The sequence below is a fragment of the Mixophyes fleayi genome, chromosome 9 (genome assembly GCF_038048845.1).
Source record: "Mixophyes fleayi isolate aMixFle1 chromosome 9, aMixFle1.hap1, whole genome shotgun sequence".
Lineage (NCBI taxonomy): Eukaryota > Metazoa > Chordata > Amphibia > Anura > Limnodynastidae > Mixophyes > Mixophyes fleayi.
In genome coordinates this window covers 12,769,719-12,797,655 of record NC_134410.1, presented here as the reverse complement: position 1 = coordinate 12,797,655, position 27,937 = coordinate 12,769,719, and the positions used below count along the sequence as shown (strand labels likewise).

Genomic DNA, 27,937 nt, shown 5'->3' with positions numbered 1-27,937 from the left:
AGTTATTAATCTCATATAGAGAGTCTAAAGTGAAGAAAGTGACTGAAGAAATTGAACAGTTATCAAAAGAAGTGTTGTTGTTCAAAGACACTCCAGGTTTTAAAGAGAGGGATACCAGAGTTAATCAGAGAGTGGCAGAATTTGCACAAACATTATTAGAGAAAAAGAATAGGAAGTTTACTCGAGATGTAAAAGATTACGAGTAAGATAAAGTGAGAACATACAATTAAAAATTACAATGTAGGAGATCTGTTGCCCCTTTTCACCCCCTTTAGATCTAATTATGAAGGAAGAGAAATAAAGAGGTGACCTTCAAATCGTATGATCTTGATCCAAATAGAAAGGAGGTTAGATCCACTATTACAAAATGTAGATCACCCTCAACTGTGAGAGGGAAGAGAGACGATCTCATGGGTTTAGATGTAAGACCTAAAACGCAGTTTGTAGAAACCAAGAGTTTATCCCTGGGAAAGAATGAATCCCAGGAAGAAACGGGAAGATATGGGGATTTTTTACGGAGAAGGAACCCTCAGAGGGATTTTTTCACGTGAACCGGTTCGAAAGTCTGTACCCTAGTAATCCGAGAACCCCAAAACGCTAAGAAGACAGAGGAATCGTTAAGAACTGAAGGAAAATGGATTTTAAATCTCTCAAGTAAGGAATTAACAAAAGTAGAATTGCAGTTATTAGAAAAAGGTTCAAATATGCCCCACGTATTGATCCCATCCCCTTTGATCTTTTTGTAGAATTAAATAAGTACATTTGTACACTTTGTCGGAAAATATACTTTGCCCTGAAAACTATGAAAAAATATAATGAGGAGTTGAGCCTGATAGCGCTTAATGTAGATGAGAGGGAGTGTTTAAATAATCTGAAGACCCTATAGTTAGAGGGAAATACTATGGATTGTGGTTCTCAGTCAGAGAAAATTATTTTTGACATTAATGATGAAGGGGTAATTAAAAAAAAAAAGAATGTTTAAAAGTAAGTCAAACTTTTTCCCAACTAATCAAAGGAGTGCAGCAATAGATATTTTCTATAGGACGACCCTTCAGCATTTAAACACTTATGTATTAGAGCAGATACCCAGAGAAATCTAGGTAAAATGAATCTGACCAAAGGGGAGAGAGGGGCTTTGATACTCTAATAGTTATCAAACAAGCAGATAAGGGGGGTTGTGATATTGAATAAAGAGGACTATGTGGCAGAAGCCTATAGTCAACTCTTGGATTTGAACTTTTATCGAATGCTCGAAAGTGATCCTACTAATGACTTTAAGGGACAGTTGAGATCCCTTCTGGAAGAGGCCCTTGCTATGGGAGTGATCTCCAAAGAGGAGTTTCATTTTCTTTTTATTCTTTATCCTGTTACACCTATTTTTTTTATTTTTATTTTTTTTAAATAAATAAATATAATTATTATTTTTTTTATTTCTTTTTAAAGTTTTATTTTGAGAAGGTCAATAATGAGCATCAGTCAAAGACAAAATCTGTTACAATCAAGTTGTGCATATTCAGGGACTAATACAATCATTGTACATCATAATGAGAAGAGTCTTGATATTGACCAAATTTTAACTATAAGAATAGAAGAAAGAAGAGACAGAAAAGGGAGGCTAGTCAGCGAAAAGTGGGCAAGATATAGGAGGCGGTGTGGCAGGCCGCCAAAAGAGAAAGAAGAGAAGTGGGGGTGGAGGCGGAATGGTAACAGGTTAAGGGGGGGATATCAAGTGGAATGTTTTAGAGTAGTCATAGGGCAAAAGGAGGATTTGAAAAAAAGGCATCCATGGCTCCCAGACTTTATTGAATGACTTAGAGGTGTTGCGCAGTATGCATGTCATAAACTCCATTTTATACAAGTGCCAAACTCTATTAATAATTGTCTGCATAGTATCACGCGCCGGGTGTTCAGGCAGCGCACCTGACACCCAGCAGACTCACCTCTCATCGGCGCTCCGCTTCCGCTGGGCGCCGCCATCTTGGATTCGGGTCTGTGCATGTGCAGACCCGGCGATGACTCCAATTCCCATGCTCCCTGCTGATTGGTCCTTCCCACTGGCAGCAAGTTTAAAAGGCACCTCCTCTCTATCTTCAGTGCCTGTTCTTTGTGTTACCTCCTGGTGATTGAAGTGGCTTCCTGTTACTTTCCAGTTATTTACCTCCATTCTGGACTGCAGAGCTGACGCTCATCTTCGGACATCTTCACTACATTTATCTTCAGAGCTGATGCTCATTTTCCGGAACTTTTACCACATAGTGGTCTGCAGAGCTGACGCTCACTCTACGGAACTCTCTGCCACATAGTGGCCTACAGAGCTGACGCTCACGCTACGGAACTCTCCGCCACATAGTGGCCTGCAGAGCTAACGCTCATCTTCGGACATCTTCACTACATTTGTCTGCAGAGCTGACACTCACTCTACGGAACTCTCCGCCACATAGTGGCCTGCAGAGCTGACGCTCACTCTACGGAACTCTCCGCCACATAGTGGTCTGCAGAGCTGACGCTCATCTTTGGACATCTCCTCTACAGTTGTCTTCAGAGCTGACGCTCATTCTCCTGAACTTTACACCACATAGTGGTTTACAGAGTTACACGATCTGCATTATCTTCATTACCATTTCTTATTGTATCGATCATCCTTCCTACGGTACTACTGCCTGTAGTCTTCCCAGGGACGTCCGTACAGTACTCTAGTAGGGACCGCGACCTGCGAGGTAGACGCCTTTAAGCCCATATCGCTTTGCAGCGGTTCCTGGTGAACACCGTCTCCTCGTCAGACTCCGCGCCCTGTTGGAGTAGTGCCAAACTGTTCGAATCTCCTGGTTTCGCTACATCTACTGAGTCTCCTCGTAACAACCGTGACAGTAAGAACAGGCCATAAAACATTGTCATTACCATGTCGGAATCTAACGTGGAACCATCTGCTAAGGACATGCTTCGGCACTTGCTCAACCGTGTAGAGCAACAAGATGTGATCCAACGACAGCTATTACAAGGCTTCCAAAGTCTGGTGGCCCGCTTTGACTCACTGCAAGCAACTCCACCGGTTCAAGTGGCTAGTCCGCCGGCACCTGCTCCTGCAGCTGCTTCCAATTCGACTCTTCGGATTCCAACTCCTTCTAAATTCGATGGAGATCCTGCAACCTGCCGTGGTTTCTTGAACCAGTGTTCTATACAATTTGAACTCCAACCACAGAATTTCCCAACCCAGCGCTCTAAGGTGGCATACCTAATAACCTTACTTTCTGGTCAAGCCTTAGCCTGGGCCTCTGGGAACTTGATGACCCAATCCTGGCCGACAGTGCTGCCTTCATTGCCGCTTTTCGCGGAATTTTTGACGAACCAGGAAGGGTGACCTCAGCAGCGTCTAGCAATCTCCGCCTGCGTCAAGGTTCCCACTCCGTGGCTCAGTATGTTATTCGGTTTCAAATGTTGTCATCAGAATTACGCTGGAACAACGAAGCCTTGGTAGCAATGTTCTGGCAGGGTCTATTTCACAAGATCAAGGACGCTTTAGCTTCTCAAGAACTCCCCACTACTTTAGATGCCATGATCTCGCTATGCAATCGCGTGGATCTACATTTCCGCAAACGATCTTCAGAGAAGGACTCCTCCCGGCGCAGTACCCCCAGACTCGCGCCTCGCTTCACCCACCCGGTGACAATGGAGGAACCCATGCAAATTGGGCGCTCTCGATTAACTCCAGAGGAACGAGACAGAAGACTAAGGAATAAGTTGTGCCTTTATTGTGTGGATCCGGATCATCTATTGAATGTCTGTCCCAAGAGGTCGGGAAATGCCAGACCCTAACCTGTTCCGGAGAGGTCAGATTAGGGCTTTCTAAAACCTCTCCCTCATTTGGAATTTCTAATGTCTGCTCCTTTCCTATTACCCTTCACGGTCCGTGTGGTCCCGTTCACACTTCTGCTATGTTGGACTCTGAAGCAGCCAGAAATTTTATCTCTTTTTCTTTAATTTCGCAGGTTTCTATACCAACTGTACCGCTGGAAATTCCTGTCTCTATTACGGCCATTGACGGCTCCCGTATAGCCAATGGTACAGTGAAAACCCGGACTGAACCCATCATCCTCCAAGTAGGAGCCTTACATCGTGAAATGATTACCTTCCACGTGCTACCAGCTACCACTACCCCCATTATCCTAGGTCTACCATGGCTCCAGCAGCACTCTCCTCAACTTGACTGGTCTACCTCGCAGATTCTGTCCTGGGGTCTTACTTGTCTCCTGAAATGTTTGACGCGAGTCCAACCCCTTGGCTCCATTTCCACTTCCTCCAATACCAAGGTCTCCGTTCTGCCCAAACAATATCACTCCTTTTTAGACGTATTTGACAAAGTCCGCTCGGAGCATCTGCCACCCCATCGCTCATGGGACTGTCCTATCGAACTGCAGCCGGGTAAAATACCTCCTCGGGGCCGAGTGTACCCCCTCTCCATACCCGAGACCTCTTCCATGTCTGAATATGTTAAAGAGAACCTATCCCGAGGCTTTATCAGACCCTCCTCATCACCTGCGGAAGCGGGGTTTTTCTTTGTTAAAAAAAAAGATGGATCGTTAAGACCTTGCATCGATTACCGTGGTTTAAATGCAATTACGGTCAAAAACCGATACCCTATTCCGCTTATCACCGAACTGTTTGATCGTATCAAAGGAGCGAGGATCTTCACCAAACTCGATCTACGGGGTGCATATAATCTCATCAGGATCAGAGCAGGAGACGAATGGAAGACGGCTTTTAATACCCGCGATGGGCATTACGAATATCTGGTAATGCCCTTTGGTTTGTGCGCCGTCTTTCAGAGTTTTATCAATGAGATATTTAGATATTTTCTATACCTCTGTGTCGTGGTATATCTAGATGATATCTTGGTGTTCTCTCCTGACATCACCTCGCACCGTAGGCATGTGAAGGAGGTTCTTTCCAGATTACGACACCATCAACTCTTTTGCAAACTGGAGAAGTGTGTCTTCGAGCTCCCTCAAATGCCATTCCTGGGATACATCGTATCTGGATCCGGGCTACAAATGGACCCAGACAAAGTCAAAGCAATTTTAGAATGACCTCTTCCCCTTGGGCTGAAACCTATTCAGCGATGCCTTGGATTCGCCAACTACTATAGGCGCTTCATCCAGGGCTACTCTACCATCGTGGCACCTATTGTGGCTCTAACTCGAAAGGGTTCCAACCCTAAATCGTGGTCTTCAGCTCCGGTCGAGGCCTTTGACTTCTTGAAACAAGCTTTTGTCTCTGCACCTATTCTCCAACAACCGGACGTCTCCTCTCCGTTCTTTCTAGAGATTGACGCCTCCAATGTGGGCATCGGGGCTGTTCTCTCACAGAAATCTCCTCTGGCCCAATTCCATCCGTGTGCCTTTTTTTCTAGAAAATTCCTCCCGGCTGAGAAGAATTACACCATAGGAGATAAAGAGTTATTGACAATCAAAGCGGCACTAGCTGAATGGCGATATCTTCTTGAGGGAACCCTGCATCCAGTGACTATCTTACTTTCCAGTTATTTACCTCCATTCTGGACTGCAGAGCTGACGCTCACCTTCGGACATCTTCACTACATTTGTCTTCAGAGCTGACGCTCATTTTCCGGAACTTTTACCACATAGTGGTCTGCAGAGCTGACGCTCACTCTACGGAACTCTCCGCCACATAGTGGCCTGCAGAGCTGACGCTCATCTTCCGACATCTTCACTACATTTGTCTTCAGAGCTGATGCTCATTCTCCTGAACTTTTACCACATAGTGGTCTGCAGAGCTGACGCTCACTCTACGGAACTCTCCGCCACATAGTGGCCTGCAGAGCTGACGCTCACTCTACGGAACTCTCCGCCACATAGTGGTCTACAGAGCTGACGCTCATCTTTGGACATCTCCTCTACAGTTGTCTTCAGAGCTGACGCTCATTCTCCTGAACTTTACACCACATAGTGGTTTACAGAGTTACACCGATCTGCATTATCTTCATTACCATTTCTTATTGTATCGATCATCCTTCCTACGGTACTACTGCCTGTAGTCTTCCCAGGGACGTCCGTACAGTACTCTAGTAGGGGCCGTGACCTGCGAGGTAGACGCCGCTAAGCCCATACCGCTTTGCGGCGGTTCCTGGTGAACACCGTCTCCTCGTTAGACTCCGCGCCCTGTTGGAGTAGTGCCAAACTGTTCGAATCTCCTGGTTTCGCTACATCTACCGAGTCTCCTCGTAAGAACCATGACACATAGTAGGCGCGGTGGGTTGTTTCCAATTAGTGGCAATTTGACACAATGCTGCAGTAACTATGTGGCGGAACATTTTTGTTTGATGTTTGGTTGCGGATGGAATCCCAAGTGGGAGAATGAAAAACCTGGGAGAAATTGGGATGTCAATCTGTAGGATCTGAGACGCAAAGTTCCGTAGTTCCAACCAGAATGGGGCAAGCTTGGGGCATTGCCACCAAATATGGAGGAAGGACCCTTCCGACGAACATCCTCTCCAACATGAGCTGGATGAATCCGGAAAGATTTTTTGTAATCTGGTCGGGACCAGGTACCATCGATAAAGAAGCTTATAGGCGTTTTCTTTCAGCTTCACACAGATTGAACTAGAGGCCGTGTTGGACTTTATTTCATCCCAATCCTCTCCATCCAAGGGGCCTCCCAGATCCTCCTCCCAGGCTTGTTACACCTATTTTTTATCACGTTCCTAAAATTCATAGATCACTTGTTAATCCACCGAGACGTCCTATAATTTCAGGGATAGGGTCACTCATTTCCAATTTGTCTGCTTTTGTTGATTTTTAATTACAAAAATATGCATGTGACACTATGCATTTGTTGAATATGATAAAGGGTTTCAAATGGCGTTCATCATATGCATTTTTGGCATTGGATGTACAAGCGTTGTTTACGCATATCCCGCATACTAAGGGAGTTGAAGCAGTACACCATTATTTGCTCCGAGATACTGGGGTCTCAAAGGAATTTCATAATTTTCATAATTTTATTTTGGACTCAATTATGTTTTTGTTAACTCACAATTATTTTCTTTTTGACACCTTATTTCTGCAGGTCCTCGGTATGGCCCCGACGTTGGCAAATTTATATATGGGTTTATTTGAATTAGAATTTATCTGGAATGGACTGTTCAGGGTGGACTTAGTGCTATATGGCGGATACATAGTTGACCAGTTGTCACTCACCGGACCGTGAGTGCCTCGTCCCGGACATTTAGGAACCGTGGTCGTCCACCATCCTGAGGGTCTGCGCATGCGCAGCCCTTTTCTATACTTCAGTGTATACCCCTTTAACTCAATTGGCAGATCAGGCAACCTCCCTATATTAAGCACCTGTGGTCAACACCACGTTGCCTGATCTTGGAGTCTCATTCCTCATGAGTCTCTGAAGGTGTTCCTGTATTACTCGTGTATTCAGCGCTGCTGATTCCTGTGGTTTCCAAACCACTTCTACTTCTGTGATTCCATACCACTTCTACCATCAACTGTATCATCATTACTGTTTGCTCATTGCTATCCGCTGCCTCCGTGCACTCCAGCTTTTACCTCACTCACCTGCTTCTCATCAAGTCTGTTTGCTGATTTCTATCCGCTGCCTCCGTGCACTACAGTCTCCTGCTTGCAACTCGCCTGTGTTCAACATCGTGACTGCCAGCTGACTACTTTCCGCTGCCTCTGTGCACTACAGTCTCCTGCTTGCAACTCGCCTGTGTTCAACATCGTGACTGCCAGCTGATTACTACCCGCTGCCTCCGTGCACTACACTCTCATCTCATCTTTGCTGTGACTTCCTCGAGACTGCCGCTTTTCATTACCATCTGCTACACTTCGTGATCTACAGCTCCTGCCCTGCGCTGCACTCCTGTTTCCCTTCGCTGTTGGTTCCTGTGGTTGCTACTGGTTACCTCCGTGTGCCGCTGAGTCCTGCCGCTGTGGTCAGCGCTATCGTCCATCTCCTGCTGATCCACTCTCCACGCCTTCACGTGTTCCACTGGTCTCTACCCTCCTGTCAGCATTGGATTTGTATCTCTTCTACTACCCTCTGCTGGATCATCTCCATTCTCCTGGGTTTCCTATAAGTCCAGTTCCACCTGTTGCTGACTCCTGTGGATTCGTGTCCCTGTCGGTCTACTCACCTGTGCGCTGCACCTGCTAGACCGCTGCTTCACCTATCCAGGGACTTCCTATCCAGCCGGTCTCCAGCCGCTCAGGTACCGCTGCAATCCCATCTGACTGCTACTGCTGAACCACGGTATGCATACTTCTCATTGACTGTGCTGTGTATTGCATATCTTGCTGGACTGTGTTTGGTTCTCTCTGGAGTCTGCTATCCGCTGAGTCTATTGCCATCATTGACTGTGTTATCATTGTGCTGGACTACTTCAAGAGACTTTCTAGATTGCAGACCTGCTCAGTCATTTATATCCATATATATATCTATATTGTGCATATCACTGGGGATCGTGTATAAGGTGCCTGTGTTTATCCTGTGTTGCAGTCTTCCCCTGTGCACCTCCTCACATATATATTCAGTGGTACAACTTGCTGATGTCAGACCACTGATCCCTGTTTCCGGTATCACCTGTTCCATTATCCTCTCACATAGCAGTGGTACAACTTGCTACCGCAGACCACTGACTACCTGGATACCTCCACTTGGATTCCATTCCTTCACTCAGACAGCGGTACAACTTGCTACCCGCAGACCGCTGACTCTCATCACCTCCTTGTTTCTGTTGGACATTCCTCCTCACTATAGCAGTGGTACAACTTGCTATCGCAGACCACTGACTACATTCACGTGTCCTTGTCCATACAGTTCCTTGTGTATCATTACCTCATTTCCAGTGTTGCTAGTCATAGACTTTCCTGAGCATCTCATCGGCCATCATTTCATGTTCCGTGATCACCCAGCTACCAGAGTACCCTATTACCATCTACATTGCTCTGGTAAGCCTACCATCTGGTGATCCCTGGGTAAAGACTCCTAGTGCCCGTGACAGTAAGATCAGGCCATGACAGACCCAGATACGGAACCTACAGCCAAAGAGATGCTGCGGCATCTGGTTACTCGTATTGAGCAACAGGAAGTTCGCCAACGGCATTTACTGCGGTGTTACCAGGCCTTAGCCTCCCAAAGACCGTCTGTACAAGATGCCACAACTACTGTTGATGCTCCTGTGCCTTCCTCCGTTTCCCCAGTGCCATCCCAGGTGTTTACTGCTTCCACGCTTCACCTGCCTACTCCGTCAAAATACGATGGAGACCCCAAAACTTGTAGGGGTTTTCTTACTCAATGCTCAGTTCATTTTGAGCTCCAACCTCAAAATTTTTCTACCCATCGTTCCAGAGTGGCCTATCTTATTTCATTGTTTTCTGGACAAGCTCTCGCATGGGCTTCCCCTCTGTGGGAAAGAAACGATCCATTGTTACAGGATAGTGCCGAGTTTATTTCCACGTTCCGAAGTGTATTCGATGAACCAGGTCGTGTCATTTCCGCTGCATCCAGCATTCTCCGTCTTCGCCAAGGATCTCGCACTGTGGCTCAGTACGTCATTCGATTTAGGATCTTAGCCTCTGAACTTCAGTGGAACACTGAAGCACTAGTTGCCGCCTTCTGGCAGGGGCTTTCCGATAAAATTAAAAACGCACTGACTTCACAAGAACTACCCTCCTCTTTAGAAGATTTGATCTCTCTTTGCCATCGGGTAGACCTGAGGTTTCGTGAAAGAGAACCTGAGAAAACAACTTCGGTTAAAACACCTCCTCTCTCAAATCCTCAATTTCACCCAGCTTCATCTCCGGTGATACCCATGGAGATAGGTCGCTCCAAATTAACTTTAGAGGAGAGGGACCGAAGAATAAAGAATAGACTTTGTATCTATTGTGCCGATTCTACGCATATGCTCAATTCTTGTCCCAGGAGATGCCGGGCTCTAACCAATACTGGGGAGATAAGGTTAGGGTTCCTGCAGTCCTCTCCATCGTCTATGAAATCTAAAGTCTGCGCTTTTGATGTGACTATTTCCTTTGCTACCAAAACCTTTGAGTCACAGGCATTGATTGATTCCGGAGCAGCAGGAAATTTTATTTCCAAATCATTAGTAAATCAATGGTCTCTACCAGTGATTACCTTAAAAACACCCATTACTGTGACGGCTATAGATGGATCACGTCTCATCAACGGTCTCATCACCCAGAGTACGTCTCCAGTAACCCTTCAGATTGGTGCCCTGCATCATGAAGAAATATCGTTTTTGATCCTTCCTGTTACGACAAGTCCGATTGTCTTAGGCCTTCCATGGCTTCAGTGTCACTCTCCCCAGATTGACTGGCGCACTCCTCGAGTTACATCTTGGGGAACTGAATGTCATCATCGTTGTCTCTCCCAAGTGGTTTCATTCAAAAGACAGCATTCGTCTATTCCACCAGGTCCTCCTCCACAAGATCCTTCATCTACGGATCTGTGTGATAAAGTTCAGTCTGAACGCCTTCCTCCTCATCGGGCGTTCATGACGTCATCGGACGTTGAAGATGGATCTCAGGAGTCATCTTCAAAAAGTCAAGTGCTGGTGGTTCACGGTCACCATCCGTCTTTTCCGGAATTTCCTGCCCTCCCGCCCACCCAAGTTCCTGCGGTGGAAACTGTTTGTCAGACCTTTAAAAATATCTGGTCTCAGGTCAAAACCTGTTTAAAGAAGACATCTATCAAATATAAATCTTTCGCAGATAGGAAGAGGCGGGCTATTCCACCACTAAAAATTGGAGATCGTGTCTGGTTATCCACAAAAAATATTCGTTTGAAGGTTCCATCCATGAAATTCGCCCCTCGTTTTATTGGTCCATATAGGATCATTCAAGTTATCAATCCAGTATGTGTGAAACTCCTTCTTCCTAAGAGTCTTCGGATTTCTAATGCCTTCCATGTATCCTTGCTCAAACCTTTTATTATCAACCGTTTCTCAACTCCTCCCTCAGCTCCGCAGCCAGTTCAAGTTCATCAGGAGGAGGATTTTGAGATTACCGAGGTACTAGATGCAAAAATTTCGCGAGGAGTCCTCCACTTCCTCGTTCATTGGAAGGGCTTTGGTCCTGAGGAGCGCTCTTGGATCAAAGCTGAAGATCTTAATGCTCCTGCCCTTTTGAAGAAGTTTTACTCCAAAAAGCCGGACAAGCCCGGTTCCAGGCGTTCTGTGCCCACCTTTAAAAGGGGGGGTACTGTCACTCACCGGACCGTGAGTGCCTCGTCCCGGACATTTAGGAACCGTGGTCGTCCACCATCCTGAGGGTCTGCGCATGCGCAGCCCTTTTCTATACTTCAGTGTATACCCCTTTAACTCAATTGGCAGATCAGGCAACCTCCCTATATTAAGCACCTGTGGTCAACACCACGTTGCCTGATCTTGGAGTCTCATTCCTCATGAGTCTCTGAAGGTGTTCCTGTATTACTCGTGTATTCAGCGCTGCTGATTCCTGTGGTTTCCAAACCACTTCTACTTCTGTGATTCCATACCACTTCTACCATCAACTGTATCATCATTACTGTTTGCTCATTGCTATCCGCTGCCTCCGTGCACTCCAGCTTTTACCTCACTCACCTGCTTCTCATCAAGTCTGTTTGCTGATTTCTATCCGCTGCCTCCGTGCACTACAGTCTCCTGCTTGCAACTCGCCTGTGTTCAACATCGTGACTGCCAGCTGACTACTTTCCGCTGCCTCTGTGCACTACAGTCTCCTGCTTGCAACTCGCCTGTGTTCAACATCGTGACTGCCAGCTGATTACTACCCGCTGCCTCCGTGCACTACACTCTCATCTCATCTTTGCTGTGACTTCCTCGAGACTGCCGCTTTTCATTACCATCTGCTACACTTCGTGATCTACAGCTCCTGCCCTGCGCTGCACTCCTGTTTCCCTTCGCTGTTGGTTCCTGTGGTTGCTACTGGTTACCTCCGTGTGCCGCTGAGTCCTGCCGCTGTGGTCAGCGCTATCGTCCATCTCCTGCTGATCCACTCTCCACGCCTTCACGTGTTCCACTGGTCTCTACCCTCCTGTCAGCATTGGATTTGTATCTCTTCTACTACCCTCTGCTGGATCATCTCCATTCTCCTGGGTTTCCTATAAGTCCAGTTCCACCTGTTGCTGACTCCTGTGGATTCGTGTCCCTGTCGGTCTACTCACCTGTGCGCTGCACCTGCTAGACCGCTGCTTCACCTATCCAGGGACTTCCTATCCAGCCGGTCTCCAGCCGCTCAGGTACCGCTGCAATCCCATCTGACTGCTACTGCTGAACCACGGTATGCATACTTCTCATTGACTGTGCTGTGTATTGCATATCTTGCTGGACTGTGTTTGGTTCTCTCTGGAGTCTGCTATCCGCTGAGTCTATTGCCATCATTGACTGTGTTATCATTGTGCTGGACTACTTCAAGAGACTTTCTAGATTGCAGACCTGCTCAGTCATTTATATCCATATATATATCTATATTGTGCATATCACTGGGGATCGTGTATAAGGTGCCTGTGTTTATCCTGTGTTGCAGTCTTCCCCTGTGCACCTCCTCACATATATATTCAGTGGTACAACTTGCTGATGTCAGACCACTGATCCCTGTTTCCGGTATCACCTGTTCCATTATCCTCTCACATAGCAGTGGTACAACTTGCTACCGCAGACCACTGACTACCTGGATACCTCCACTTGGATTCCATTCCTTCACTCAGACAGCGGTACAACTTGCTACCCGCAGACCGCTGACTCTCATCACCTCCTTGTTTCTGTTGGACATTCCTCCTCACTATAGCAGTGGTACAACTTGCTATCGCAGACCACTGACTACATTCACGTGTCCTTGTCCATACAGTTCCTTGTGTATCATTACCTCATTTCCAGTGTTGCTAGTCATAGACTTTCCTGAGCATCTCATCGGCCATCATTTCATGTTCCGTGATCACCCAGCTACCAGAGTACCCTATTACCATCTACATTGCTCTGGTAAGCCTACCATCTGGTGATCCCTGGGTAAAGACTCCTAGTGCCCGTGACACCAGTGTTTTGTTTGGGATGGGGATCTACTTTCAGCACAACATTTTTTTCTTATTTGAATAAAAATTATTTTAATTTTAAGTTTACATTTGAATTTAATACTTTAGAGGTGAATTTCTTGGACCTTACTCTCATGGCAAGGGAGGGGGAGATCGTTTTCAAAAAACTTTAATAAACCAGTAGATAGTTGTAATTATTTATATTACAAAAGTAGCCATCATAAACCATGGATACACCATATACCTAAAGGACAATTTAACCACATGAGAAGGAACTGATCCAGAGATGAAGACTTTTTGGAGCAGGTAGATTTTATGAAGTCTAATTTCCTTAAGAGAGGATATCCTGAACCTCTCCTAAATGAAGTGTCTACTGCAATACGGGATTTGAATGGAGAGGATCTTTTGAGACCAAGAACAAATGTATTAAGAGATGCTAAGTTTAAAAATTCTAATTGGGTTCCTTTTTATCTAAATATAATTGCAAATCATATCAGGTGAAAAAGATATTAGAAAATAATTTTGGAATATTAAAACAGGATCAGGTCCTAGGGGAACTAATAGGTGAAAAATCACAAGTGAATTTTTAAAAATAATTCAAATTTGGGTTCCTTTTTGTCACCTAGTAAATTAAAGCTGGATAAAAGAGCAAAGGATGAGAAGGAAGGAGTTAATTGGCTTCCAAATAGACCTGGAAGCTGCTATAAGTGTGGTAAATCAGTATGTTTGACATGTCAATTCATTGGGAATAGAATAGATTCTATTATATCTACAGTAAATAAAAAACAATTTAAAATCCCGGACTTTATCAAGTGTGATTCAACTTATATTGTGTATGTTCTAGAATGTCCGTGCTTCCTACAATATGTGGGTAGAACCACAAGAAGTCTTAAAGAAAGATTCAGGGAGCATAGAAGGAATATATTAAACAAACTACAGACACACAGTGTAGCGAAACACTTTCCTTGGTACATAGGGGGAACCCTGAAGGATTAAAAGTTATAGGAGTGGAACAGGTTAAAAAGACTCTTAGAGGAGGGGATTGTTTTTTAAAATTGTGCCAGAAAGAAACTTTCTGGATTTTTAATTTGCAGAATTTGTCTCCAGATGGACTTAATGAGAAACTTGAATTTAATAAAGGTGGCTATTGAAGCCATATATGTGGTTAATTCTGGTTTGTTTATTATTTTAGGATCATACATACATAGATATGTTTATATGCTATGTATGCTTTGAACATATTTTGTTGCGTTACATATTTGTCTTATGTTTTTGGGTGCACTGACACAGTTTTTATCTAAATTTAAATTTAGTTATTGTATTGAATTCTTTTTACATGTTCAATATGGGAATCTGAGGATCCTGCGCTATATTTGAAAGGATTACATATTTTTATTTTTATCCTTTTTTATTTGTATTTTTAATTTTATTTATATTTTGTATTTATTGTTCATATGGTGTTGTATTAGACTTGCTATAAATGAACTAAGATTTTTTTTTATTAGTCAGGAGTTTCCTGTTTGCTATAAGGAGGACTGGATAGGAGTGGTTTGCTGATTGACTAATTGAAGACAATATATTCACCCATGAGAAAGAATAAGATTGTGCAGGACTCTTATACCACTTTCATACTGCCGCCCCGGCAATATCCCGGTTTGTTAACCTGGGATATTGCCGGGGCACAGGGCAGTATAGATAAGAAGATTCCCGGGTCGGGCGGGTTCATACTGCACCTGCCCGACCCGGGTTTTAGAAAAAAAAAAGTGTAAAAAAATGTTTTAATTAAAAAAAAATACATAACAAATGTTTACTTAACTTATTTTCAGCCAGCGGTGTCTCCGGTGAGTTGCCGGCTGTCAGGGGGACCTCTGGGTACTAAAATGACGTCATTTCTAGTCCATTAGAAATGACGTCATTTTAGTACCCAGAGGTCCCCCTGACAGCCGGCAACGCACCGGAGACACCGCTGGCTGAAAATAAGTTAAGTTAACATTTGTTATGTATTTTTTTTTAATTAAAACATTTTTTTACACCTTGCCATTTTTTTTTTTTACAGTATGAATGGTGAGACCCGGGAATTACCCGGGTTGCACCATTCATACTGCAGGCGAGCAGGGTCCAACACGGGAATTACCCCTCGCAAAATCCCGGGTTTAAGTCCCGGGATTTTGTGGTTGGACTATTCATACTGCACCAAGACCCGGGTTTTTCAGCGTGCCTCTGCAAAAACCCGGGTTTTTGGTGCAGTATGAATGGGGTATAAATGGTATTTTCTGTGTTTGGTGCCTTTTGACCTGACAGTGGTTAACAGTGTGTTATTAGGAGGAGAATTAATCCCAGCACTGTGAAAAGTTGGACAGTTATTAACGGCGTCTAGCTGTTAATGTGTCACCTGACCTCACGCTACTGAAGAGAGGACTGAGACAAAGTATATTGCACAAGGAGTCCTGTTACTGCGGAGTGCTGAGCCGCTTTCTAAGGTCCAGAGGAGAACAGTGTGGTAAGAAGTACCATCAGTTACACATGCTGTTATAAGGTACCGATACTGTTTCCTTTAAAGACATTGTGTTTGGATTGTTTTGGAGTGCATTTGAGGCTGATTATCCCGATTTTTAAAATAATACAGATGATAAGACTCTTAATAAATAGAGCTGAAGATAACTATTTGGAGGGATATTTTGTAGCTCATTTTGATGCTTGCCTATTTATTTCTATATAATTGTTTTGAAATTGAAATCAATGAGTACAGATTTTTTCTGCAGGGGGAAGACCCTATATAAATTCTCCAAGAGTCTATGTGGTTTTATTAGTTATATTTCTGCATTGCATTGATGTTATTTGTTTTAGTAATATATATTTTTCTATAAAATAATTTTTAAACTTATTTTATGTATTATTTATATATAGGGATTCTAGAGAGCGCTGCAAAGTTTTAGAATGCAAATATTAACAGGACAGAAAACTGCGGGATAGGGCATCCGCTTTTAGATTCCTGGAGCCTGGTAGGAAGGTGATCACAACTTTAAAGTGGGTGAAGAAGAGAGCCTTTCCGGCTTGTCTGGAGTTCAATCGCTTAGTAGACTCAATGTAGGCGAGATTCTTGTGATCGGTTAAAACCAAAATAACATGAGTGGCTGCCCGGGAAAAGTCCTGGATTCTGGAGTGGGAAGAGGTGATGAGAGTGGAGGAGAGGCGGCGATCATTGGCTGAGCGCAGGGAGCGGGCAGGAGTGTGAATGGAGAGGAGGTTAGAGATGAAGGGGGCGGTAGAGTGGGAGGGAGCCTTGTAAGTGGTGGTGAGGAGCTTGAAAAGGATTCTATAGGGGAAGGGAAGCCAGTGTAAGGAGAGGCAGAGTGGGGAGGCCGAGGAGGAGCGGCGTGAGAGGAAGATGAGTCTAGCGGCCGCATTTAGTATAGAGCGGAGGGTAGAGAGACGGGAGTGGGGGAGGCCAGTGAGGAGGAGGTTACAATAATCGAGGCGGGTCAAAGAGAACAGAAATGAGTGGAAGAGGGTAAGTGTTTTTAACCGTGATCTTGTTTAGACCCCAGTAATCGATACATGGTCTCAGGCTGCCATCCTTCTTAGCTACAAAAAAGAACACAGCACCGGCTGGCGACTTGGAAGGCCTAATGAAGCCTTTGGGTAAATTCTCCTCAATATATGATTCCATAGCCTTGGTTTCGGGATTAGAAAGGGCGTACAGCCTACCCTTACGTAACTTAGAGCAATCAAAATTCACGGTGAGGTGAAAGGAGGTCTGCCTCTTTTTTTGGAGAAGACATCCTGGAAGTCTCTTTATGGGATAGATAGTAACTCAGTACTGGCTTGAACCATCTGTAGAGGAAGGGTCAGACAAGAGTGAACAGGACGAACTCCGCCGAATAAACTCCACTTTACTCCAATCGATCAACGGGTTATGACGAGATAGCCAGGGATGACCCAAAATTAATGGAACAGCGGAACAGTGAATGAGGCACAATGTCAAGGTCTCAGAGTGCAGGGCACCCACCATTAGCTGTAGAGGGGGTGTGCTAAGAACAATATTGGCCCCAGTTAGAGGATTTCTGCCCAGACCATAAACAGAAATAGCAGATTCCAATGAAACTTGCTGAATGCCAAAAATATTAACAGTTTCTAGGTCAAAGAAATATCCCGCAGCCCCACTGTCCAGGAATGCGGAGAGGGAAAAAACGTGTTTGTGAACTGCAATCTGAGCCAGAATCAATGCTGAATTTTTGAAAGAGACAATCTGTAGGCCAAGTGAATCTCCTCCTGCTTCACTTGGCCTGATTCTTTTCCCGCCTTGTTGGGGCATACATGCAGAAAGGACCTTTAATGTCACAATATAGACACAAGTCCGAAGCCCATCTTCTGGACCTCTATTCTGGATAAAGGACATAAGCTCCCAAGTGCATAGGCACGGCAGTGTCACCAAGAGGGAAGAAAGGTCAGAAGGCACAAAAGAGGATGGGGATTCCAGAAGATAAGCACAATGTACTGTAGAGATGAGAGCAGGTCAGCAACCAAGAACTGAGCTCTATAACCGACAGGGAGGCTAAGCCCTCCCTGCCTTCTAAACATAAAAGGGCCAATGAGGAGAGGGGAGCCAAGGGATGGGAATCAGGCTCAGGAGGGTAATAATTAATAATTACAGTGTGCGCATGCACACCCAGCTGTCAAACTATCTGGGCCTCTGTGGTGATATCAGAAGCGTCCCGGCTGTTGCCCTGGTGACAGCCGGGGTGCCTGGGCGGAAGTGATGTCTGAGTCGTCAAGGCAATGGCCGGGACGTGAGATGCGGGCAGTGTGCGAGCTGTGGTGGTTGCTGGAGAAGCCGCTGGTCGTGACATTTTAATCATACTTGCCAACTTCTGAATATTACCCTTTGGGAGATCCAGGAGGGGAGGTGAGCGTGTGACGATGGAGGTGGTGTGTCTATGTGTCTAGATGAAGTGCGTCATTTTGGCCCCGCTATGCAATGACGCGAACACGTCATTTTACCACGGGGGGCAGGCCAAAATAATGCAATTCCCAGAGAATCGCATCATGGAGGCTCTAAATCCTGCCTACCTCACTAGAAAGTGGGCAGATGCAGGAGAATGCGCTACTCTCTGGGTGACCTACCCGGATTTCGGGAGTCTCCCAGACATTTCGGGAGAGTGGGCAAGAATGGTTTTAATGACTCTTACATATTGGGTTTGTTTATTTGTGAGAGGTTATGAATTCCCAAAGACAGCACACAGAGCCTGAAAGAACAATTTTTCTATAAGCATGAGGATCACTGCCCTTATACTAACATAGGTATATGATGTTCACACATACATAGGCGCAAAACAGAGAGCAAACGGAAAAGAAGCAACATGGATACATGCCAGTTATGCCCATTTCAGTTTGTTTGTTTTGTTAATATGCATGTGTAAAAAGCCTGAATGTATTAGCATAGTATTAAGTACAATCATATCTTACAAAATTCCATACCTTTATTATGGATAATATACGCGGGTCCAAACGACAGTTAACAAACTTTAAAACTGTGTTGGTCCCGGCTACAGTTGACTTGGTCCTGTCCAGATAAGGCCACTTCCAAATTTCTTTTGAGTGCCACTTTAAGTTCCCAATCCGCCCCCGCTTGTAGTTATTATTTTATTGTGCCTGACTGATGCACATGACATGGATATACAACTAATTATTTATTTATTATACTATCAGGGCCTGATCAACCACTAGGCTGACCAGGCTGCAGCCTGGGGCGCTGGGTCCCGGGGGGCGCTGCACTGTGGGTATTTTTATTTTTTTTTAAATTTTTTTTTTTATTTTTTTTTTTAAAAGTTAAAAAAAATTGTTTTTTTTTTTTTTTTTCATCCATTTTTTTTTCGGGGTGGGGGAGGGGGGGGGGTCGCCGCTGGGGATCACCGCGGGGGGGTGGAGGGCTCGACGATCAAAAGCATTGGTGGTCAGTGGTTAGCAACACACAGCCAATCGCCAGGCTGCCTGTTGCTGTGCAGCAGACAGGAAGCAGGACGTCTTCACTTCCTATCTGCTGATCTGAGGAGAGGAGCGACGCTGGCACAACTACAGGTAAGTAAAGGGGGGAACTGCCCTGCATATCTATAGGGAGGGGGGGGAACTGCCCTGCATATCTATAGGGAGGGGGGGAACTGCCCTGCATATCTATAGGGAGGGGGGTGGAACTGCCCTGCATATCTATAGGGAGGGGGGGGGGAACTGCCCTGCATATCTATAGGGAGGGGGGGGGAACTGCCCTGCATATCTATAGGGAGGGGGGGGGAACTGCCCTGCATATCTATAAGGAGGGAACTGCCCTGCATATCTATAGGGAGGGGGGGAACTGCCCTGCATATCTATAGGGAGGGGGGGGAACTGCCCTGCATATCTATAGGGAGGGGGGGAACTGCCCTGCATATCTATAGGGAGGGGGGAACTGCCCTGCATATCTATAGGGAGGGGGGGGGGAACTGCGCTGCATATCTATAGGGAGGGGGGGGGAAACTGCGCTGCATATCTATAGGGAGGGGGGGAACTGCCCTGCATATCTATAGGGAGGGGGGGAACTGCCCTGCATATCTATAAGGAGGGGGGGAACTGCCCTGCATATCTATAGGGAGGGGGAGAACTGCCCTGCATATCTATAGGGAGGGGGAACTGCCCTGCATATCTATAGGAAGGGGGGGGGACTACCTTGCATATCTATAGGGAGGGGGGGAAGTACCCTGCATATCTATAGGGAGGGGGGGGGACTACCCTGCATATCTATAGGGAGGGAGAGGGGGGACTGTCATGCATATGTATAGGGAGGGAGAGGGGGACTGCCATACAAATCTATAGGGTGGGCGGGGGGGGCTGCCATGAAAATCTATAGGGAGGTAGAGAGGTTGATATGTATGAAGGAGGGCAGAGGAGGGGGGCTGATATATGTGACTGGGGGAGTTTTGATGTGACGGGGGGGGGATAGCTAGCTAGCAGAGTGGAGGTAAGGAAAATAGCTGCAAGGGGGATGGATGCAGGGTGGGAGGTAAAGAAAATGGCTGCAGCAGGGGTTAAGGAAAATGGCTGCAGGGGGTATTTAAAAAATAGAGCAGCTTTGGGGGGCAGAATCTCATGATTGTGTGGTGGTCACATAGGTGGTCTCAGCAATCACTAGAATACTAAATATTAGTGAGATGGGGCTGGTAGAGGTTTGTATTTGATTGACAACAAATATTCAGATATTGCTTATATATGCCTGTCCAATGGGGTACTTTTAGCTGGCCATAATGGAGTGTTTTGTTTTAACTAAAGGGCCTAATCATTCAGGGTTTGCATTATAATACATTTTTGCATTTTCAAAAAAGGACGCCAACTTTCCAGAAGCCAGCGAGAGGATAACAAAGTTGCAAGAGAGAAGAGCAAGGACAGGTAAGAGACAATGGCACAATCTGTCTAAATTTGAATGCTGGAGAATACACCTGAACATTCATATTCAGGAGTGTTCCTATACACCTATATATTCGGAGGAGGGGGGGGGGGGGCGCTGCGGCCGTATTAGCCTAGGGCGGCCAGAACCCTTAATCAGGCCCTGTATACTATTGTTTATTATCAAAACTGTTGAATGAGTTCAATACCATTTTTAATTTCATTAAAACTAAATGTCTCCCAAAATACCAGCCTCCTCTGTAAAGCATCTGATATAGTAATGTTCCCCCTGTCACCTACCTCCCTTTATGTATAACATGATCTATGCCTCCACTTACCTTTCACAGCCTGACTGGTGCTCAGGAAGAATCCACATATTAGGTATAAGTAGCCCAGGTGGAGGTGCTGTCTTTGAGACATATTGTTCATACAACACAGAGATACAGCTCGACCACAAATCCTCTAATAAATGTCTGAGCTTTATAGAGACACACAGGCATCTTTGCAACATAATACTGAGTAGTTTAGGACTTTTTGGCCAATAGGAATATTTGTAGCACATGACACATCAGTTACTGGGTAGATTCTGCCTGCTAAGATCATACAATGAAGGTGAGTCAAAGTCAAACCACACAGCATTCAGGTGCAAGATGTTTATGAAGTGAGCAATAATGGAACACTGATGGGGAAGTGGTAGTAAGCAAATAACAGGTAGGCAATTCTTATATCTGAATGACCCTTACCGTCTTTTTATTTTGTTAATCAATCAACTACATTTTTTTCAATTAATCAAAAAACTATTAAGTGTTCAACAATAGTACATATGTAAGTATCATTCAAAAATAAATAATTAAAAAACAAGTAAAAAATAAAGTGATGGATAAAAGAAGATCAGGGGATGAAAGGGGGTGAAGACACATCATAGGTGAGTAAAAGAACTACCCATGTGAAGCATTACATTATCTCCACTATGTAGATAAAATATAATGACATTCCAAGGAAAGACAAGCTAGCTGTCCCGGATGAGAAGGGTGGTGAGCAGGCCCATAGCTGAAGAAGTGGAGATCAAGCATCTGGTTTCATTTTTAAGATATCCAATATCAGAGCTGGGGTTTTTGGAGATAAGGCGTGGGTCCCAAATCTTGTGAAAGGTCTGTAGGGAGCAGGGCTGGACTGGCCCACCGGGGAAATCCCTGGAGCGCCCCCCATCTGTGTGTTCCACCCCCTTCCTTATGGTGGTGGGACTCACTGTCTGCATGGATGTGAGGGGCAGACAATGGGCCACAGTTAGGTCACGATTCTATGAAGTGACCAGTGATGTCACAGTGCTGAGCAGTCAGGAGGATCCAGCAGCAAAGATTAAAGAGCCTGTAAGTCAGGTATGAAAGTGCTGCTCTCTGTGACTTGGAAATAACAGCTAAAATGTGATTCCTCCCTTGTCAGAATGATACAAACTTTAGGGTGGGAATTCTCTGTTAGGATGTTCACACAATTCATCCTCCACTTGGACGCAAACAATTTTACTTTACATTCCTTCCTCGCTGGCAAGATTTTCACATCTAGTAAAAATCTAGTAACTGCATTCATGCTGAGTACATATTGCCTACATACAAGTTGAGAAACTTATTAAAAAATAATCTCAATTGATAATAAGAAATATTCACTTTTTGCTGACTTCTGTAAAAAAAATAAAAAAAATATATATATATATATATATATATATATATATATATACTAAAGCTGTTCCTAATTTCACGGGAAAGCAAACACATCAGACTGCAAGCACAAATGCTAGCAGCATACTTGCCAACTTTTGGCTCCTCCTCTCTTGGAGATATCGGAGGGGAAGTGAAGAGTGAGAACAGAAGGGGGCGGGGCAAATTGCTTCATTTGGGCCCCACCCACATGACACAAGGATGCAAAGGCGTCATTTTGCCACAGGGCGGGGCCACGATGATGGGATTCACCACAAATCGCATAATGGAGGCTCCCATCCTGCCCACTTTACTAGGAAATGAGTAGGATGCGGAAGAATGACCTGCTTTTCTGGGACTCCGGAATTTGGGAGGCTCCCTGACATTCCGGGAAAGTTCCAGGCGAGCGGGCAAGTATATAGTAGGTATGGGGTCAGTGGGTTATAGTCCCTTTCCCGCTTACATCCTTTTGCTAGCTTTAAAAACACTAGCTAAAGACTTTTTCTATTGCCAATGTGTAAGGCGTCTCTATGCTACAAAGAAGGTGATGTTTAAGTGTTTGTTTGGTTATTAACAATAAGGCAGTACATAGATTGAAAAAACATATCTTTATATCTCCTTATCGACTGATGAAATCATTGAATGGACATCTCCTGTCTGTGAAAATATACATACAATGTACTTGCCCTTACGATGACCATCGTAAGGTCCCCACTTCCGACCTCACCGCTGCTCTTCCAACTATTTCTAGGAATTCAGTGTTTGTTGACACACCTTATGAAATGTTCTTTGACACATATTGGACCCCGCTTGTAAAATTCTATGCAATGTGTGAAATGGCTGGCAGATTATTGCATATGTCATTTTTACAAGACTGTGTATTGTTTTTACTGCCTATGAGGAAATCGCACAGCAGACTATTACTTTGCCAATGACTGTGCTGACATTATTTGTTCTTGTAACTGCAACAAAAAAGATTGTGCAGGTGTTAAATCTATCTTATATGCAGATGTAATGGGATATAGTTATCTTGAGTGAATAAATATCGCTATGTGGTGTAGATGCAGTTGTAGTATCTATATAGATCTTTTGTGAGACCTGACTGCTGTGCAAGGCTGTTGTAGCGATATAATAGGTGGCTGTATTTGCACTAATTAGCACTAGTGGTCGCTACACTCCCAGTGGTGGCTGTCTACCCCCCTTGGTGGTGGCGCACACACTGTTTCACAGGCTCCTATGACTGCAATCCCCTGGTGGGCCCTTCAAGCCCCCGTGCGACACTGGTAGGGAGTCATTTAAAATAGTCAAGATATTTGGGTATATATTTGTTGTATGTTAGTTTAATAAATATGTATATGCTGTAACAGAAGAACAAGCAGGGCGCCTCTGAGTGTATTATTAATTGTATAGTGTGGAATAGAGCAATAACTTGCATACCATGAAGTTGTAGATGATAAACTTTACAGAAGATAATGGAGTAATCTGTGCTTTGCCTTTAGTCCTCCAGATCTCCACCGATCCATACAAAATACAGGAAAACAGCAAACATAGTGTAATACTGCAAAAATCACAGCAATATCACCAGGTTCCCCACAATTCTATGGGGTATATGGGATAACTATCCCAAAATAGTAATAGGACACCACCACGAGTGCACAAAATAAATATTAAAATCTGCGTACCAGATATAGTGATATATTCCACTTCTGAAGGGTATTAAAACATGTGCAACACCAATGTCTTCACGATCACAACCTCATCCATATGGCGAAAATGCCTGCCGGACGTCAAGGCATCTCCTGTAGGTGAGTCCCTAAGCACATATAAGTTTAGTATATTGCAGCAGCACTGAGTCCCAATAGTGCAGATCAGTTGAGGGCCTCTATTTTAAGTGCAACAACTCAGTGATTATTAATTCTGAGTTGGTATTTGAGGCCCACAGGTTTTGCGAGAGATGTCCTGTGATAATGTGATGGATATGTGGATTACCTTGAGGTGCACCACTGAGGCCTACGTCTGTTGACCTTGTTTCAGTCTTCTTGTCACTGGACTCTGTGGCACCACACCCCACGGCAAAATGGCAGAGATGCCACCAGACACACAGACAATATAATACCACAAGAAACAGGGAGTTTTGGATAATCCAATAGCCAGTTTTATTTGATAAATTATTTTAAAAAACTTTTGGTTTATTTATTTAATGCCACAATAAGAACTCACAGAATCTCTGGCGCTAGAATAATTAAAACATTAATATAAGAAGTCAGATGCAGCAATTCAATGGAGACTGTGCTAGATCTCCTTTTTACACAATATAGACAGAAAAAAAAGAGGAAGAATGCGCAAATTGACTTCTAATTAAGCATACAATTAAAATTTTATTGCGATATATCGCTTAAACATAATACTCTCACATATATATAAAAATGCAAATACAAAGCTCCTGCCTGATATGACTCTTCATCAATTATTTGAAATATATAGACAATGTCCAATAAGTACTCTTTGGAAGCTATAATCGACAAGCTCTGGAATCTTAACTTGATATCATGGTATATATAAGATGTTTTCATTCCATGTAACCAATTCCAATGTAGACATGTATATACATGAATATATAAAACGTTCAATGAATTTCTCCTTGAGAGATGAGGAATCCAAATGACTCCACAGATTCAATTCAATCGATATCTGACCATATGAGACTTAGGGTCAGATTTACTAAGCTGCGGGTTTGAAAAAGTAGGGATGTTGCCTATAGCAACCAATCAGATTCTAGCGGTCATTTATTTAGTACTTTCTACAAAATGACAGCTAGAATCTGATTGGTTGCTATAGGCAACATCCCCACTTTTTCAAACCCACAGCTTAGTAAATCTAGCCCTCAGTGTGAGTCTATTTACTTAGACAGCGTTCCTCCGTGTCAGATGTATGGAAAATGACACTTGTCTAAAGTCCACAGCACCAGTCTTATAGATAGTAACCAACGGTATACTTACTCATTTATTAATGAACAAACTTACTAATATTACTGTTGTTATAAATTATCCTCCTGCTAACCTATTGCACTATTCTCAATAAATTAATGACAATAAATTTCCTTATACGTTATTTAAAACTGTATCTTATGTCAGTATTTATATCTTTTCTAATGCATAAGATTTTCTTCCCCCACTCCGTTCCTCATACAAATCAATATGTATTTTAACATAACAACACTTATATTTATAACACTGTTTTTTGCTATAACATTAATATGAGTTAGAATAAACTAGTTACCACATTTCTAATGCTTTAAAGCCGTTAACCACCTGTAGTGACAAACTTATTAAATACTCCACTCAAAGGTCAAGCGATGACTCCTGGACATATCTCTCTTCCACACACCCAATATATACATTCATTAGTTAAATAATTATCTATACAATGTTCTTTAGTTGGTGCACTTGATGTATATAGCAGAGCTGAATGATTCTTTTCACAGCGAATTATAATTCTGGATTTTGGAAGTGGGACACCTTTTTAATGTGTTTAATATCTCACAGTATGTGAATGATGTCTTTGTGCTTTGTGTAAATAAGGATTTTGTGTAACTATAGTTTTTTACTGATGGTTACGGTAAATTAGCTCTCTTGAGTGATAATTTTCTTGAATTTATGCCATATAACACAAAGTAACTCAACAATGTAAGCGTAGTACTATACAGGTATAAAGGTGACATACGTGTCTGAGGTATAATGTTTGCAGCGTTTACTTCTGTAAATCTCATCTGAAAACACACCCTACTCTGGATTTCACTTTAGCTTCAGTTCTGTTTCTGTCACGCTTGACACTGAACACCAGTATATGTAAAGTTGAAGACTCAGTCCAATATTAATTCTTCGTTTCCACTCTGCTTTCTTCTGTTTTTGTAGTTGTTCTTTATGATATAACTCTTGCTGCTACACTGACAAGCTTTATAATCTTCACTACTCATATTTTTATCCTTCATTCACTTTCTCATCACTGACACCTCCTTCCAACCACATTTACAAACTCCCTCCTATTAACTGCTATGAACGTTCTCAACACTATAAAGGATCTTGAGAATTGTAGTTCCCAATTGTAGTTCTGTATCAAGTTCTGGCCGAGACCAGATGGCATATGTGTATCGGCGCCCCAGAAGTAGTGTAAGATAGGATTCCACGGGCCCGGTGGTATGGTATAGAGGCAAAGGTCCCCCCAGGAGTGTTTGAATGAAACAAGGGACACAGGGCTAAAACATACTTGTGAGTTTATTCTCTTTGCTTGTGGTGCAAGTTTTTACCACAGTGGCAGATAAGTTGCGGTAGTGTAGGTAGTAATACCATGAGACCTTCAATATGCTATGTTATTCAACATCTTCAAAAACACTTTCACAATCGGAGTTAAAACTTTTACAGAAAGGCTTGAAATTTACCCCTGCAGTAAAACCTAACCTTTTCGATTTATTTGTGGATTTGAATCGCTACATTAGGAATCTGAGCAGGAAAAGATATTTTGCAATTAAAGCCATTAAGAAAAGTAAGCAAGAGCTCTCTCCGATTCTTTGTGATGTAGATGAACAATTGGCATTGGTGAATTTAGAATCTTTATATACGGAGAGCAATGATAATGATTCCCCTATGTTGAGTATTTTTGACATCAATTCTTTAGGGTCCCCAATGAGATTTAAAACAAAGTCAAACTTCTACCCACTTCAATTCAAAGGTCCGTATATAGACAGCTTTTATAGAAGCACGATGGAAGACTTTAGATTACTTTGTGATAAGTCTGAGAATGAACCAATTAGGGACAATTTAACTCCACAAGAGAGGTCAGCCCTTAATAAACTTATGAAAGATACTACCCTCATAATTAAATCAGCTGACAAAGGTGGTGGTGTGGTGGCCCAGGATCGTAATGATTATTATATGGAGGCAGTTAGACAACTGAATAATGATCGATTTTATAAGAAACTGGATAGAGATCCTACACTAAGCTTTCAGTCTCAGTTAAGGCATTTACTGGATTTGGCGTTACTAGAGGGAGTTATATCTAAAGATACATTTTGGTTTTTGTTCTCTCAACATCCTGTAATACCCACTTATTATCACTTACCTAAAATCCACAAATCTTTAGTTTCACCTCCTGGGAGACCTATAATTTCGGGTGTGGGTTCCCTGACTAGTAATTTATCTTATTACGTTGACGTTCACTTACAATCATTGTTTTTTTCTTTAAAGTCGCACATAAAAGATACAACTAGTTTTCTAAAATTGATTCAGTCTGTCAGTTGGAAACCCACATATATTTTTTTGACCTGTGATATCGAATCACTGTATTCAAATATACCTCAAGATTTAGGTTTAGAATCAGTAAAGTATTTTTTGGAAAAACAAGAATCCGGAGATTCAGCGCTATATGGCTTTCTAATATCTTCGATCAAATTCATTCTGGATCACAATTATTTTTTGTTTGATTTGCAATTTTACCTACAGGTGTTGGGCACGGCCATGGGGACCAGGTTCGCTTCGAGCTACGCAAATCTTTTTATGGGACTCTTTGAAGAGAGGTACATATGGGATTCTGGCTTTGGGGCGAACTGGTCCTCTATGGTAGATACATAGATGATTTGTTTTTTATTTGGGATGGGGATTTTCTTTTTGCTTCTTTATTCACAGATCACCTCAATTCTAATACTTTTGGAATTAAATTTACTAGTACTTGTCATTCTACAACTATCAATTTTTTGGATATTA

The 27,937-nt window shown here is 43.4% G+C and overlaps 1 protein-coding gene across 1 annotated transcript in view; it reads right to left on the bottom strand.

Annotated features, from left to right (window-relative positions):
• The window catches only part of LOC142101978 (RLA class II histocompatibility antigen, DP alpha-1 chain-like), a 43,171-nt gene extending 22,173 nt beyond the window's left edge, over window positions 1-20,998 (bottom strand). The window contains exon 1 of the mRNA XM_075186471.1: window positions 20,823-20,998. Within this exon, the coding sequence (XP_075042572.1) occupies window positions 20,823-20,913 (91 nt within the window). The 5' untranslated portion in view covers window positions 20,914-20,998. The remainder of the gene's footprint in view (window positions 1-20,822) is intronic.
• Between the last annotated feature and the right edge of the window lie 6,939 nt (window positions 20,999-27,937).